This window comes from Halyomorpha halys, unplaced genomic scaffold, assembly GCF_000696795.3.
Source record: "Halyomorpha halys isolate HHAL.00 unplaced genomic scaffold, Hhal_1.1 Scaffold843.1, whole genome shotgun sequence".
In the NCBI taxonomy this organism is placed as follows: Eukaryota; Metazoa; Arthropoda; class Insecta; order Hemiptera; family Pentatomidae; genus Halyomorpha; species Halyomorpha halys.
The window spans coordinates 1-18,287 of record NW_027110491.1 but is presented as its reverse complement, the minus strand read 5'-3'; the positions used below and the strand labels follow the sequence as shown (position 1 = coordinate 18,287).

General features: G+C 28.4%; 1 protein-coding gene and 1 long non-coding RNA gene across 2 annotated transcripts in view; one reads left to right on the top strand and one right to left on the bottom strand.

Moving 5' to 3' along the window:
* The window catches only part of LOC136796068 (uncharacterized), a gene marked incomplete at both ends in the record, with an annotated part of 30,639 nt that extends 13,978 nt beyond the window's left edge, over nt 1-16,661 (bottom strand). Inside the window, 4 exon segments of the mRNA XM_067048670.1 lie at nt 750-952; nt 3,476-5,074; nt 14,348-14,491; nt 16,480-16,661. Of these exon segments, the coding sequence (XP_066904771.1) occupies nt 750-952; nt 3,476-5,074; nt 14,348-14,491; nt 16,480-16,661 (2,128 nt within the window).
* LOC136796069 (uncharacterized) lies at nt 10,698-16,486 on the top strand. The gene is made up of 3 exons (XR_010843761.1): nt 10,698-10,934; nt 15,560-16,172; nt 16,246-16,486. It is a non-coding gene; the product is annotated as an uncharacterized lncRNA (long non-coding RNA).
* Nucleotides 16,662-18,287: the final 1,626 nt, after the last annotated feature.

The window sequence follows — 18,287 nt, the reverse complement described above, 5'->3', positions numbered from 1 at the left end:
TAAATATTTCTTCTCCCTCTCTATTATGTATATTATCATTTATTATTTACCTAATTTTAAAATTTTTTACTTTAAAATTATTTCCAAATGTGACGTACTTAACTGCCATCCCCACTCCTCCCAATACAAACGGTTCACTCAAAAAAGGTATGAATTTCATTTTCATTTGATTTTATTCTTATCCCTTTTCATCTCTTAATTTGTGCTTTCTTTAATATTTCTTCTCTTTATCTGTTACTATTACCACTTTCATTTATAGTTTATAACCTTTAATTTTTCTTATTTAATTTTTACATTTCATTGTATATCCTTGTTATTTTTCACTTTTTTTTTTTTTTTTTTACTTATGTTAAGGATTTGTATCTTTTTAAGCCCTGACATGGGGCGAAACATTGGCTCAAATAAAAATAGTACACCAATTTACTATTTGAGTTTTATTTGACCGCACCCAGACCAAATTCCATTTATTGATACACACAGTCAATCAGCAATCTTACAGTATTTTATTTATTTAAGATTTATGAGAAAAAAATGCCACAATAAATTTTGCTATAAATCATTTATTCAATGAGAGATGAATTACTCTAAGAGCTGAATATTACAGTCAATATAGTCATTAATAAGTGAGTAAAAGTTCCTTTTACAGATTTGTTTCCCGATTTTTTCGATTCCGACAGGCCATTAGTAACTCCAAAATGTTAAGGAGAAAAAAAAAACAAAAGAAAAAAGGATAACAAATGTAAAATTACCTTCGATCAGATGAATTAGAATCATCATCAATGACAAAAACTGGACTAGGAGATCTCGCTTTCGAAGTGGAAGGGTGTGGCTCCCTAACATGGCTTGGCAAATCAGTTTTAACAGGATGAATCTGCTCAAAGATGTATTGAAGAAGAACTCGAGCTCTGTTTACATCTAAATTTTCTTTAAGACCGTATTTCCTTAGTTCAGCCTAAAAACAATAAAGAAAAATTATATGAGATAAAATTTGAAACTGACTAGCAAATAAAAACAAAATTAAAGTCAAAACTAGATAAATCGAAATACTTTTAAATAGTAATACTTTAAAAAAATTAAATTTTTTTTTAAAAAGAAAATTAACTTTTTTTTTAAAATTTATTTACTAACATTTACAACTGTACATAATAATACATGTAGTAAATTTTGAAGTAAGATCATAATGGTATGATACAGGCATGTAGAGAAACTAAGGTTAGGGAGTTTATAATGGAAAAATTAATACCTGGTTTAGGCTAGTTCGATTACATATGGAACATTAAGGATTGGATACAAGAGGAATTTAGAGGTTTAGAGGAGCCCCAAAGCTCAACTGCATATGTCCAGATAGGCCTTATTATAGTTGTGTAGATCAGTCCTTTGTAATGAATTGGAAGTTCAGACCGTTTGTCTAGTAAATGTTATAATAGTCAAAATCAATGTGCAGTTTCCTGTATTTTCAGTCTTGTATGAGGATTCCAAGATAGTTGTAGTTAAGCAAAATTTTTTAAGTTTACTGTAGAGCAGTCAGCAGGTTTAAGGGGAAGAGTAAAGGTGATTTGATGGGATTTGTTTTTATCCTCCAATTTCGGCAGCATTCTTCGAGGGTTGTGATATGGGACTGGAGAGTTTGGGAAGTAATCAAAATGTTATTATTAACTGCACAGATGTGCCATCGGCATAAGTGGTGAGGATAGTGCTAAGATTGGTTGAGATGTCAGCTGTATAGAGGATGTGACCGAGGATACTACCCTGAGGAACACTAGCAGCCTGAGAGAAGTGGGATGAGTAGGAATCATTGTGGTTTACTTTGAATAATCTATCAGTGAGAAAGGAACAGATGATGAGAAAGTATGTAAGAGGTATGAATTTACTGAGTTTGTAAAGCAGTCCCGGGTGCCTGACACGTAAAATAATAAAAATAATAGAACTCATTTTATTGTTTCTGTATTTGTATTTCAATACTCATTAAGTTTTTTCTTTAATATTCTTTAATATTTGAATCTTTCAGTACTTTTATGGAACTTTTTTGGTTATATGGAATAAACCAACGCTATTTAAACAAGGAAGAAGTAAAGAAAAAAAAAAAGAAAAAAAGAGTTGTTTTTTTTATTCTTATCCTTCAAGTTATATTTGGTTTATTCTTTCATTTTAAGTTCTGTGAATACTAAATTTTATTAATGACAAATCAAATTTAAGTTGTATTCTTTAAGGAGACCATTAATTAATGAACAAATAAAAATCAGTAACTATAACAATCAGCAGAGTTGGGCAACTATGAAACTAATAGCTAAAGTTGTCATGGATACAATATTTATTTATCAATGGCTCATTCATGAATAAGGGTTGTATCCATGGCAATTTTAGTTATTAGTTTCAGCTATAGCTAATTTTTCCCATCCCTGCCAGTCAGTATAGATATATCTGAAAAGATAAATATGAAGGTAAAAATTGTCTGTTTTCGTTGATTATTAAAATTAACTTGCCAATTATCATTAAACAGTATTAACCATGGTTATAATAATAAAATTAAATAGATCACATTACCTAAAATATGTTTCCAGTTTGAAATATAGCTAATATAGGTAAAAAAGAAAGAATCAAGAAAGGATTTATTTTAGATGAAATCATCTGGAGAATATGTAATGGATTACATCAATTGTCAAATATTATTAATTTTTTATTTATATTGTTTTAAAGTATCTATTTAAGCTTGTATATATATTTTGATTTGTTCTTAATGGTAAAAAAATGTTTCTAAAATCTAATATATTTCTTTTTTACCATAAATCATTTCTGTAATCTCTGAAAAAATATAAATTAACTGTTTTTAAAAAGTAGATGATATATTTTTATTAGAAACTAGCAGACCTGGAAATGCTTCGCAATAGCTATATTTAGGCATGTACATAGATTAATTAAATAAAATTGAAAGTTTGAAATAAATTAATATCTTTAGTTAATTAAACATTAGGTTAACAATTTAATTAATTGCGTATTATATTTTATAAAGAAAGTCTGAATCTTTCAGTACTTTTATGGAACTTTTTTGGTTATATGGAATAAACCAACGCTATTTTAACAAGGAAGAAGTAAAGAAAAAAAAAAAAGAAAAAGAAGAGTTTTGATTCTTATCCTTCAAGTTATATTTGGTTTATTCTTTCATTTTAAGTTCTGTGAATACTAAATTTTATTAATGACAAATCAAATTTATCAAGTTGTATTCTTTAAGGAGACCATTAATTAATGAACAAATAAAAATCAGTAACTATAACAACCAGCAGAGTTGGGTAACTATGAAACTAATAGCTAAAATTGCCATGGAAACGATATTTATTTATCAATGGTTCATTCATGAATAAGGTCGTATCCATGGCGACTTTAGCTATTAGTTTCAACTATAGCTAATTTTTCCCATATCTAACAGTCAGTGTAGATATATCTGAAAACATAAATATGAACAATGAACAAATATTACCTTCAATTGCGGAGATAAAATGTTGTCAAAATCAGGTTTAGGAGAGGCTTTATCGATGATTAACCCTTGCAATGGTGTTAATACCTGCTTTGAAAGATTTATGTTCATTCGTGGACTGGCTGGACCCGCTTGTTGAGAAAATTTTTCTATGACATCAATATTTTCATTGACTTCATCAGGAAAACTAGCTTCAAAATATTTATCAATAGATCTATCTTTATTAGTAGGAAATGCTCTAGTCAACTGAGGTGATGATCTGACAGGAATCAATTTTCTATTTTCAAAAAAATAACTTTTTATAGGAGATATTTCCGTTGGTTCATTACGAACTTCTTTGAATCTGCCAAAACAATCAGTTATATTATAACCTTGACTACTGCTAGAAGAGCTTTTGAATCCTTCTTCATTCATAGACTCTTCATTGCTATCAAGAACATTAATTGGAAAATCATGACTACTTTGTGAACTACTTTTAGGTGTAAATTCTTCACTTGAATCTGAATCTAACATTACTACCTCTGGAATATTTTCCTGTCTAATGGGGATGTTTTCCGAACAGATCTTTTTGGTTTCATTAAGAACATCAGGATAGTCCAATTTCCGTTTGGACTGAAAGCCTGAAGAAATAAGAGAGCTATTGCAAGGTGACTTTATGTCATCCTTAAAAATATCATAACTCTCATTTGCTACTGAGGGAAACGATTTTGTTGAGTTATTTTGAAAAGAATTATAACTTGAAGTTGAGGCTGAATTATTTATTGAGCCAGCTAAGTTGGCGAAAGACAATACCACATCTTTATTTTCTTTTAAGATTGATAATTTCTCCTTATCTTTCTCAAATGATTCGTGAGCCAACAAAGAAAATCTCTCATCTTTATCGGCAATACTCTCTTTAGGAGCCTGGCTAGAGTCCGGAGCATCCCTGGAAGGGCTTTCAGGAGGACTGCAGGTAGACTGGCTATACACATGAAAAGATTCAGGACTAAATGATCTCAATAAAAAGTTCTCCAAAAATTCTAATCTATACCTTTTAGCCAAAACGTACAAATCAGATTTTTCTTCACAGGATAAGCTATAGATGAAATCCAATTTTCCTGAGTAAATGAATTTAAAAAAAGCTCTTGTTGCTTGTGATGAAAATTGGCTGAAATCTAAAGAATTAGTCTCATCAGAACTCATAACATTAGACAAAAGATTTGGACAACGAGCTTGTAATATTAACTCGTGGCATGGTAGAGATTCACCAGTTTTCAATATCACATTGAAATCGCTGAGTTCAAAAGAACCATATAATGAAAATAAATCATCAGAAAAAATGTTTAGAGAATCGGTTAAGAATTTGTCTTTGGTGGAGAAGTTGAAGTTGTTAAAATCAACATCACCAATGCCGTTACTTTCAGATTCCTTTTCTTGTTTTATTACCATGCTATCTGTTTTCTCGAAGTTGAAGGTGTTAAAATCAACATCATCAATGCTGTCACAGTCAGAGTTCTTTTCTTGTTTTATTTCAGTAATTTCTATTTCATGGTTGTCTTCTGATTGGACTTTGTCCACTTTTGTCTTATTGTTCATAACGTCTGCCTCAACATTATCATTTTCCTGAAAGTAAATAAAATGACTGTTGTAAGTTTAAATAATTTTAGGTATTATAAAAAGCTTTATTTTGGCTGTTTATTTATTTATTATTAAAAGAATCCTATAATAAATAAAATAAATAAATAATAAATAAAATAATATAATACTACATAACAAATATAATAATAAATAATCCGTTTTTAATAAAGAAATGTGAAAACAAAATGGTATAATACCAATAATAAATGTAACAAAACAGAAAAGTTCACATATATCAATAAATTATCGCAATGCTTAAATAAAACCGGAATATATATTTGAATATAAGCCTACAATTAAAATTAGTAAATTACACAGTACATAAGAAAAAAAAATTAAAAATAAGAGAATAGTTTAAAAAAATGAATTGAACTGTCCTCAAATATATTATTAGGAAAGTGGACAATATGTAAAATATAGAATTTATCAACATAATTATGATTGTAAGCACCCTACACTCTCGGTAGGGAAGGTTACAAATATTGTGATAAATTTTACTGTTGATTGTGATAAATTTTACTGTTGACTGTGATAAATAATTTTAATTTTTAATTTAATGTGAAAAATTGACTGATTAGGGAAATTTGATGACTGATATAAATGACCTGGGCAGAATAACCTGCATGAAGTAGTTTTGTAATGTTTTAGTTCTAAAATTGTATTAAGATTGTACTTGAGGATGGCCGAAATGTCAGACTTATAAAGGAATAAAAATGTTTTGAGACTACAATGGATACAATTTTATTTATTTAAACAATATTAACCATTCTCAAGAAAGTGTTAAAATTATAAATAGATATATTTATTTCACTTGTTTATTAATTATGCGTGTGTGTTCATTTTATATTATACAGAAACAAACACATTAAAAAGCTAACTGATAAGTGAAAAGAAATTTGATAAAGATTATTTTTCAAAGATTAAACAACAATCCTCTTAACAAAACCAAAATGAAACAATAGAAGTTTAATTACTGAGACTTCTCTGTTGTTGTTAAACAATAACAAAATCCATTATAAAAAAAATGATCAGCAAAATGAAACAATATATATAAAACCTAAATAGGTAAAATAAAGGTGTATGTGATTACTATATTTTATAAATGATAGTCATTTAAAACACCCATATTTGGGACAAGTTATAATACCACTTTTAAGAATTATATGAGGAGAAGATAGTCAGGGTGTGGTCAGCAAAGATACACATATAAACAAAACTTATTTATTAAATAAATCAAATGGTATCCTTTTTTAGTCTCAACACTCTTTATCATATTACTAGACCAACATTTCGGCCAAATCAGCAATTCATAACGACAATCTTCAAATATAAATTCTCATCTCACATTAAAGATTTAAAAATGTTTTATAGATTATTTTGCCCAGATCATCAATTATAAGTCAAAAACAGCCTATTCTTTTCAAACTTCAATAATTTTTAAAACTTTTAATTTTCAATCAATCAACACTATCACCATCATATAAACAAACTATATTATTATTCTTAATTTATTACTATCATAAAATAGTTTGTTTATATGATAGTGATAGTGTTGATTGATTAAAAATTAAAACTTTTAAAAATTATTGAATTTTGAAAAGAATAGGCTGTTTTTGACTTATAATTGATGACCTGGGCAGAATAATCTATAAAACATTTTTAAATCTTTAATGTGCGATGAGAATTTATATTTGAAGATAGTCGTTATGAATTGCCGATTTGGCGGAAACGTTGGACTATTAATATAATAAAGAGTGTTGAGACTAAAAAAGGATACCATTTGATTTATATAATAAATATATACCAGTCTCAAGGAATTGAAAAAAATTATATCAAAACTTATTTATTTTTGCCATATAAATTGATATAAATAAAATGGAATGGTTAATAAACAATAAACTTTTGAATTACTGGACCGATTTTTATGAGCTTTTTTTTTTTAAATGTTCCCTATCACCAAGGGTAGGTTTAAAGGTAATGAAATCCCTGAACTCTCAAGTAGAAAAAAGTTATGAACGAAATTAAGTGTTTTTGGTTTGTAGCTCAGAAAGTATACATTTTTTACACGGTTATTGTACAGAAATCTATCCATTTCTTTCTGAAGAAGAAAACAATATTACTCATTCCATTAAATGATATTATATTGACAAAAAATTATAAAAACCTAATGTGGCTTGTGGTAAAGTAGGTCAACACTTTTTTTTTTTAGGAGAAAGCAATTCATATTCGTTTTTAGCTTCGTCTTAAAGGACCAAATATCATTTAAAAAAAAAAAAAAAATCAAAAAAAGAAATTTTTAACCTTGATTTATTTGGAGGATTGCTTTTTTATTCTGGTGACTAGTTTTCATATAATCGTTCATAACTCCACTTTATTTTATCCAATTCCAACCTTAATATAACCGTCGGAAAGCTGAATGTATGCTCTTTCAATCTACATCAACTAAATGTAGATTTATAAGGGCGAAATATGGTACTCAAGAAAATAATAAAATTTGAATGTTATATTTTATATCTCCGGCTTTAATTTGTTTAATTAGATCTGGTCTGTGACCCTTGGTGATATTGAATCTTAAAACACTGCCAAGTTTGGTGTAGATTGATTGAGTAGTGATTAAGTTTTTTTTTTTTTTCTTCAAAATGTTCCTTTTCACCATGGGATAGTTTAAAGGTAATTAAATCCCCGAATTCTCAAATAGAAAAAAAGTTATAAACAAAACTAAACATTTTTGATTTGTAGCTCAGAAAGTATAGTTTTTTTTCCACGGTTATTGAATACCAATCAATTTGTATCTTTCCGAGTATTAAGAAATATATATTATACATATAATCATTCATAACTCCTATGCACACAACCTAATACAACCGCTGGAAAGTTGAATGTCTGTTTTTTCAACCTTTCTTTCTTAAGATGCTAAAAATGAAGGTAAACATATATATGTTCAATTTATGTTACCAAATCATAATAATATAGTATACCTATATGTTTAATTTAACTAAATACAATAATATAAATCAAACTATCAATTGTGTTCATTAAATTTATATACATCCTCAAATGTAGCTATAGTGGAGCATTGCCAGGTCAGTTAGTAATAAATAAGTTAAAAATAAAACAAATAAATAAGTTGTGTTTATTTGTGTATCTTTGCTGACCGCACCCATGACCATCTTCTCCTCATATCAATCGACTGTCAAATATTAACACCTCTTTAAGAATTATAATTTGTATATATACAAGATGGAATAAGATAATAATAGATATAAAATATTATTGAATATATACCACAAAGGATCCTTGACCAGACTCCATAGCGTCAACAGAAATGCTTCTAATCAAGATCAAATATGGTTGCCCAAGCAAAATGCATCTAACACAGCCTGATCGAGGATATAACTGAACGATACAGATATCATTTCTTATTCCAATATTTTTAAGTTATCAAAAGACTAAATTTTTTTTTTTTAACTGAAAATTTATACAGATGACCTAAAGGCCATTATTTATATTTATATACAACAGCTTAAGAACTAGTAAGTAATATTTTTAAAAATTGCTGAATTTACATTAGTTACAACTAACGCAATAATAGCTGTAATAATAATATTTGTAGTTGTTATTATTAATTTTTTTTTTTTTGCCTTGAATAAACCTAGTAAATATTTTGGAGCCATAAGCAATCTGATCCATCTTAGGCTACTGTTTTTTAATGAGCGGCAGGCAGGTGGCTCTTTTTGGTTTGTTTATTTATTTATTTTGTTTAGTAGTTTTTATTAGTATTATAAAAATATAAATAAATTGGTCAACATTCTGAACAAATATGTTTCTTTTAAATAAAACTGAAAGAGAAAAAAAGTTTTGTAATGGTAAATGGGTATATAGAGACCAGTTTGGTATCAAAATATATAAAATTTAATCTAATTTATAAAGGAAGAGCTGGGAGCAAGTATAAGACAAGCCACTTGCTTAAAATCGTTCAGCCATATGTAATCCATATACAATTCCTACTTTTTACGATTAATTTAGTTCATATTCCATAATACTATATCTGAATATGTTGGAATTATAGTGTTGAGCAAACAAACACAGTAAGTAGCTTTATAAGAGAAAAATGGAGGTTTAACATAAAAAAAAGAATGTTAAAAAAATTCTAAATTAGAATAAACAAAAAGCGACGATGGAATAGATTCCATATAAAATAAATAAAATACAATTTTTTCTTAAATGATACCACTATAAAAGCAAAATAGCAATACAATACTTATTATTATAAACAACATGATTGTTTTTTTCACTATTTAAAATTTAATAATTGTCGTACATTGAAAAATATCACATGCCTTTTATCAAATCATTCTCAAGCATTAGAACATTGTTCAGTTCTTATTCCATTGAAGTTTATTTATCAACTACTAATTTTTAATATTTTGAAATGAAATGAAAAAATAACTTTATTCTGGGATATATGTCCCCTAAAAATAAATACATGGTTCATATAGTGAGATTTTTATCTGGCGAGTGTTTACAGCGGGCATAATATTTAGTTTCATTTAGATCTTATTTCTTATTACAGTTGTCTTTATACTTTAGTTCAGAACTTGTCTACAAGCATTTCTGCTAGCGGATTTCTCTAACATATTTGGTAATTCACGTTTTTCTCACTTATGCTAGTTTACTCAGCATTGGAACCTGGCTCTAGACGGTATGTTTCTTAAATTAACTATCTCTTATTCTTTTTTCTTTCTTCCTCACCCACTTTATTAAGTTATGTACACATCTAATTACTGATATTTATATTATTGACTACTCTTAACTTTATATCTACTTCTTTAATTTTGTCATTCTTTTTACATATTTAATTTATCACGTATAAGTTTTTATATAATAATTTTCAATTTTTATGTGTATTTGCTTAGTTTATTTTCATTTCCTTAAAATTATTGTTATTATTTTTCTTTTTTATCTTTCATTCTGAATAATATATTTCCATGCAGTTTCAATATTCTTGTAATATTACACTTTAAATTTTCTTCATTAATACCTATGTACCTGAATTATTTATTATTTTATGTTTTTAGTTATTTTATATATATTTCCTTTCATTCATTATAGTTGTTATATTGTTTTTTATTCTTAGCTCTGAAATTATGATTGAAACGTTGGCACTAATAAATAAGTCTTTACTTATTCGTGTTCTTAGCTGACGGCACCCCCTCAACCATCTTTTCCCCATATATAATCCATAATCTACTAATAACTCATCATTATTATGGCTTTTCAGCAGAAATGATATTAAGGTTAAAGTAAATATTGGATGAAATTTTGTGCAACACAGTTATTGTTGTTAACATTTTTAACCTCAAAATGTATGAAAAATGCTAAATTATAACTTCTGACAAAATTTAGAATCAACTTAACACAACAAACAGATAAAATAAGAAACACACCACTTACAATTTATAAAATTTACTGACAAAAAAACATAATATAATAATAACTGCTTTTTAAATGTCAAGAGAAAGAATCAATCAGAAAACAAAAATAAAAAGATCAAAACATCACAATAGTTAATAACCTAACCTAACAAAATAAACAATGCTGATAAGAAATAAGATTTTCATTAATCTGTTACCATGGCAATATCAGTTATGTGTCCAGTATTTCAGGATATGAATTATGTGATAAAATAAATGTTTTTGTTTTTCTATGGTTGTTATGGCATCAGTCAGATTTTATTTTCACTAACCTACATATGAAATATAGAGTAAGGTGAAGTAGTCATCCTGAACAATAAAGAAATGACTTTTGTAAAATACAAGGATTAATTTCATCTCAAAGTATGGTGGTAAGTGGAACTTGTGTGATGCACACACCAGATATTTTAAGTAGTATTTTAAAATAAAAGATAAAATATATTTTGTGTATCCAGTATTTTAGGGAAAAAATATAAAGTAAAAAAAATATTTTCTATGCAAAATACTAATTAAAAAAGTATTATGAGTCACAAATTTCATCCAACTTTGTACATAGATATGTAGGTTTAGTAATATAATCATTGGTCCCACTTTAGAATTAATAAAGGAGGAACAAGGTTTCATTCCATGGGATTGCCACAAAATAAATGTCAACCTCACAAGGCCGGGGCCGTTTATGGCCAAGGAAGTTAAGTGCATAAATCTTGGCTGCCTCGTTACATTGGCACCAGTTTAAATTTGGCCTGGGAAGTTTTATACCGAACTTTTATTTTATAGTGGTCACATGAAATGAAAAAGACCGTCACTATGGTTAAAATAACCACCTGTATGTCAAAAATGACCAGGAAAAGGAATCATAAAAAAAAAATAAATAAATAATAATAATAAAACCTTTGGATTCAAACTGGTGCCACAGCAGTTTCGAGGTGGCTAAGATTGTTGCCTAAATTCCCTAAATCACAACCCTAGTACTATGAGTACTGAACAACACCTGTCCCATCCCAATTTCCAAGTTATATCAATAGAAAGTTATATTAATAGAAAATTTAAGAATGACTATTACAAGTGCTGTTTAGCCCTTTAATTTATGATTAAAGCTTCAATAATTTTAACAATGCAATGATGATTGGGAGGTATAAATAAATAATAAACTAATGGTTAAATAACAAAATATGCTGAGAGAAAGTAAGGAGAGTTGGAGAAAGAAAGAGAAAGTGATAGAGCGATTAAAAGGAAACATTATTCTTTTCATATAAGGCTGGCTCACCTTTTCGACCCTCTGGATCTCTCGCCTACTGACTATTACTACTTTAAGGTATTTTAAATACTTCAAAAATAAAAGAAAATGAAAAAGCCTTAGAAAATATCTGTTTATAATAGAGATATTCCAAGCATTCATAAGCAATTTAGATTAATCAAATCTTGTTTTATTTTTTCTCTTAATAATGAGGATTAAAAGTTGATTATTTCTGCAAAACTTGAAATAATATTACACAGGAAGACAAACTCATAACTCAAATGACAAGAATAACAATATAGAAAATTTACCAATTAATTCCAGAGTTTAAACTACTGCAAGGAAAATATTAACTTCACGGCATATTTTACAATGAAAGCACTAAAAAAAAAGAGATGGGGGAAAAAAAAAAATGGGTAATATTCAAATATAAATTTATTATACAAAATAAAACTAAGATAAAAGTTTTCCTATAGCTCTCTTCCTTTCAGACAAAAGACAAAAAAATCATTACTAAATGTTCTTATACAAAACAAGATACAACTCTTAAAATAACAAATAACTAATTAGGAGATTGCAAATGGAAAAAATTAATAAAACTAACAATGGGACAGTAGAACATAGCTTCAGTCAGACTTGATTGAAGATCATAGCTAAAAACTGGATGATTTAAAGGCTTCGCTGCACATCTACGAGTTTTCACCGCAAGTATTCTGAATAAAAGAAAAAAATTGTATTATAAATTGAAAAATCATTACCAAAAGTATTTTAAAATGGTTTTAATTCAGAAAGTTATGATTATAGAAAATCGTAAAATGATGAATATAAATTAACTATAATGCTGGTCTACTAAAGAATTCTGTCCATTGAATAACAAAAAAAAATATATTTTTAAAAATTAACTAAAGCTGAGCCAGAAAAAGCAATAGTCTCCAAACATACATTATCAGAAGTGACGAAGGTTAAATGTCCTAATGAATTCAATTAAAATTGATTTTGAGAAAGTTTTATGTAATAAATCTCAATTGTGAGCTTGAATGGAAAAATATGGAAAGTTATGTATATAATGAAAATCTGATGAAGAATGGAAAGAAGAGTTCATGATTAACTAATAGTAAAAGAAAAATATATAAAATGAAGATTTCATCCAAGAAAAGACAGATGGTTAGGGATGGTTAGGGCCATAGAAGAGACCCCTCGGCCATCTCACGGAAGAGAGTGAAATGAACAACAATAAATCATCTGTATGAAGAATACATAAATTTAAAGATTATAAGAGAACCTCAAAACCTGCCCTATTCTTCAAACATTTCACCAGCTGAATACAATATTTTTGGACATTTGACATCCTTCATTGGAAAAAAAGTCACTAAATTTTTTTGGCCTACTTGGCAGACTCATCAATTATGACTAGTAATTATACATAATTTTTTATTAAAGTAATCAAAAATTAGGATGAGATAACTGCCTTTTATTCTTCCCGGCTCTTGCACTATAAGTTTAATCAAAATTGTTTAAGCCGTTTTTGAGAAAATAAAAATAAATGTAAATAATTTATTTTATGAAGTTGATTTTAACCAAAACGTTGCAATCACATCCAAGGCAAACTCCTGTCCTAAAATATAATTTCAGTTTCATGAAGCTTTTCGTTTTTGAGGTAGGCTGACCACACAAAGAGACTATTTTACAAGACTTGGCTATTTGGACTCTGGGCACCTCAAACATGTATTAAAATGTAAAAACTCTAATTAGAACATTTTGCAACTATATATTTCATATATAGCTGGGTGAAATTAATTTAAATTGCCTATAATTTTTCTTTTGCAAAAAAAAAAAAGACAGAAAATTTGAAATCTACAAAATGCACCTCTATAATACAAAATCAATTTGCTTGCAAATTTTTCAATCATTTGTCTAAATTAAGAGGAGTTGTAAAAGTGTGAAAAACCTTAATATTGCAAAGAATAATAATTCTCCAACGCCAACTAACTCAGAGCATGTACAAATTTTCAAGACTCTAACTCAGTTTTCATAGATTTCAAAAAACCTCAAATAGGTCCTCTGGATAAGAAACAATTTTGACTGGAATTCACTATTATGATACTTTTCTGCCCATAAAACATACTCTACATAACTAATTTAAGCTTTTACCCCCCATTTAGATTCAAGGGGGGCTATTGGAGGCATCTAAATGTAGTAGGGAATCAGCCATTCCTGATACCACCAAAACGGTGTTTTAAAGGTTATGGAATGTATATTAACCTATAATACAGTGCCTAAGTCTTTAATTTTAGGAAAAAATAAAAATCACTGAGTTTTCCACTGCCATATTAATTTTACTTATTTTTTATAGTCAAACTATTTTTATTTATCAGCAATTTTGATATTAAATATTTTAGATAGTTAAACTTATTCAATTCTCAGCATAAATGGGAAAAATTCAAAATTATTTGATAACATCATGCCTGAAACATGTACCTTTTTTATTAAATCAATGTACTTTGACGATGGATAAAATAAAGATATTAATATTTAATATATACTAACCACAATGGAATCTGCCTCAGACATTGCAGTTACAGGTTGTTCGATGTCAACAGGAGGCCGATCAATAAATTTTTCCAATGTTGACACATAAAACTCAGAGAGATCGTTTACTTCTATTTTGGAAAGCTCCCAAAGAGTGGAATTCTAAAATATTACGTGTAAGTCAGTTATAAGATAATAATTAATATTTTAACAAGAATTAAGAAAAGTTACAATCATAAGTTCAATCAATTATATAACTTGAGATAAAAAAAAATCATTCAGAAAGAAATGCTATATTGTACCAAGCATCCAAGTGAACTGGTTTATTATTTGATATATTATATATTAGTTAACAGAACATAATAAGGAGAATAAGTAAACAAGAGAACATCAAAAATACATAATTAAGAAATTTGATCATAAAATATTTTCACAAAAAATTATATCTAATAATTTATGAAGTATGTTAGACCAGTGGTTCCCAAAGTCGGTGACTGTTGATCCTCTCTTAGCACATAAATATATAATTTTAAACCATCTGTTTACATCTGGACCTGTCTGTGCCATACTTCAGATACACTGATTATATTTTTAAATTGTATATAATTAGTGTGTAACAAAGGGGTGGTAGAAAATGTGAGACCTGCTTGTCAAAAACATGCATATAGTTTCTTTATTTAGATATTAATTTCCTGAAGGGGCAACTGGGGTTAGTGCGTTAGTTTAGTAATCATTATAATTAAAAATGGTGAAAACCATGTAGTTCGCTTCAGGTGTCAGGAAGAACGTCTTTCTATCTCGGAGGCTAGCCAGCTAGTCCTCGGCTGTAGTGTGGTAGTAGGGGCAGTCCAGGTTCTATCTTGCATGCCACAATAGACAATTTAGATGGCATCGCAGTGGTGGCGTCTTCGGGGTCTTCCGGTGTCTGCGTCAAGGGGGGGGACATCAGAAAATGAGACCCCTGACCTCGACTTTATACAAATTCAAAAAAGAGCCGAAATATCGGATACTTAAATCAGACACCATCCCTGCCTGTCACTGTTAATTTCTGTATCAGCCCATTCGTAAATATTATCATTGCAGTGGTGGAGACAACTTCCAAATTATACACTATTCCTTCAATTCTATAGTCAGTTCATGATATTTCCTCAATTTTTCTCCTATAGTGAAGCTTATATTATTATCGTTGGGGATGCCAACATTAATAAGTTCTGTTTTTTTTGTCCTTAGATCTATGAGGAGGATATCTGGTCTATTATGATGCACTGTATGGTCCATAATAATTGATTCATCGCAACAGAGCTCAAGGGAACCTTTTTGGAGGAATTATGATATACTTGGGTGGTAATTATGATATGTAGTCTTATCATCTAAAAAGTTGAGTTTCACTGCCAAGGCCTGATACAAAATTTTGGTTACATTGTTACACTTTTGGATATATTCGGTACCAGCTAACACCCTACTTCCACCAGCGAAATGTTGGATTGATTTCAGCGTTACTAAGCATATACTTGAACATGTCTTGAGAACCACTTGATAGGGTTAAGAAAAAAAAAAACTGATAAGATAGCAGACAGGCTGCTAAGAATGAAGTGGGCAAGCTGATAAATCAAAGTGCTAAAGGGTTAAAGACTGTTGTCATGTGAAAATCAGTAAAAGCATTTATGTCACTGAGGTCAAATCATTAAAAACAAATCTCTCAAAAGATTCTTGAATTTCTAAAATTTAGTCATTTATCAGGATTATCTCTCTAGGAAGTCTGGTGAGTCAATTCTTTTAAAATTTTTTTAGAGAAGTGAAGATGGACAAATGGTTGACATGATTTCCCATATGAAATCATGAGGTGATTATTATTGTATAAATTAAAATATATAAGGATGAAGATTGGTGTTATGTTGGTTTTATTATTGTTATAGGTTTTTACAGTGCATGAATATGGGACAGTGGTCCCGAAACGTACAATGTCATGAATAAATAAATAATAAATCATTCAAATGATGTAAGTGATTAACCTCAAAAAATTTTAAAAGAATTAGTTATTTATATAAATGTTTTGCAAAAATTATAAAAAGAAACAAAATCTGGTTTTTGAAACATGGAAATTTACTAACAAAATATAATAGGTATTAAAGAATATTTATTTTGAATACCTTATCCCAAAGTTCCTCTAAGTTTGATGATATGAGGTTAATTTCAAGTTTCTCCAAGCACTCATCAAAAATATTTTCTTTTTCTAACAATAAAATTCCAATTTTTTTTATTATGATCTCCTGTCTTTCTTCTCCACTTCGACGAAAAAGCAAGGTATTGGTACCAGCCTTCTTTGTTTTATCTTAAAAAAAAAAAAAATAATAATAAAAGAAAATATAATAGATAATTACAAAAAAGTAAATTTTAGTTTAATTTCAGAAATGGAAATGGTACAGTAAGTTTTCTTAAAATTTTTTGTTGGACGTTAAATAATGTCATCAAACAAGATCTTATTTGATAATCTATCCAAGATCGATTGCACACCCTGTGTAATATAGTCACTGATTAATTTTAATTTATTCGGTCGCATTTACCCTGAGTAAAGTAGTCACTGAGAAAAGACTTTTTTTAAAATTATTAGTACCTGCAAAGTATAGAACAAAATTTGGTTTTGTTGCATGCAAAAACAAAATTATTTCTTAAAAATTTTCGTTGCAATATATTCTATTCTTCGTTATTGAAAGCAAAATAATGAAATGATGTATTTTTATTTTACCTTACATTGCACACATGGTGTTAAATCCTCTCTATGCAATAAGAATTTTCTGGAGCACGAGTTGTATACACAGTGTGTAATCATCTTATTTTGTGCAAATTCACTAACAAATTGGTTGATTTCCATATTAAACAAGTTTTTTAATTTAAAAATGAAAAATATAAGGAAACAAAAATTTTGACACTGTTTGAAAAAAAATCGTCTCGAATGGGTTAAACAGAGGGATATCTCAAAAGTCAAAAATGGTTCTTCATGAAAAAGGATCTTGCTATCTCAAATACTCCAGTGAATTCAAAACTAACTATGAGAAATTAGAATCAAACTCAGGCTTTTCTGAGACGTATAGAAGGAAAGACTTAAAGAGATGTTGATCTTGAAGAAGAACTGAGTCAGGGATTTTACAATAATATCAAGTCTGTGTTTTATACCAGTGTAGACTTTTTTTGTAGAAGGTACACTAGTTCTATGATTTATCCATGAACTAACGCCGTTCCTGGAGCAGTTAAAACTGAATATAGATCTTCATAATTTTTATAATTATGAGAGATAGTTGACCGTGGATGATGAACGAGGAGAAGATGGTTGGGGGTGCGGTCAATGATAAACACAAATAAGTTGGATTTTGGATTGTTGGATCAAAATTCCATCAGGCGTTTGATTTCCAGCGAACAGCCCTGAAGAAGACTAGAAACTCTAGCCGAAACGTTGGCACATTAAAAATAGGTTAATCCAACTTATTTGTGTTTATTATTGACCGCACCCCCAACCATCTTCTCCTCGTTCATAATTTTTAAGTCAACAATACACAATATCTTTATTAAAAACATAGAACCATTTGACAATATATAAAATGGAGAGTTCAAAAATTAATTGAAGAGTTTAATGGAAAAACATGTTATGTTATTAGCATATGAATCTGAGAAAAAAATGAATTTAATGATTTAAATTAGTATTACACTACTAGAGCAAAAATTAATTTTCACTAAAAATAGGGTAGTAACTTGTGAGGGGCAAACATTTTTCATTCCTATTTTAGACTAGAAACTCAATTTTTAACTTCTTAAAACTACAAAAATTCAAGTTTAACAAAAATTAAAAGAGGCACTAAAGAGAAAGGAATATTTAAAATATTCTTCCCATTAAAAGTCCTTATTTTTCGTAAAAAGTAACATCGCACATTCTTATATTTCGCTCTTCAATTCTGTTAAGGAT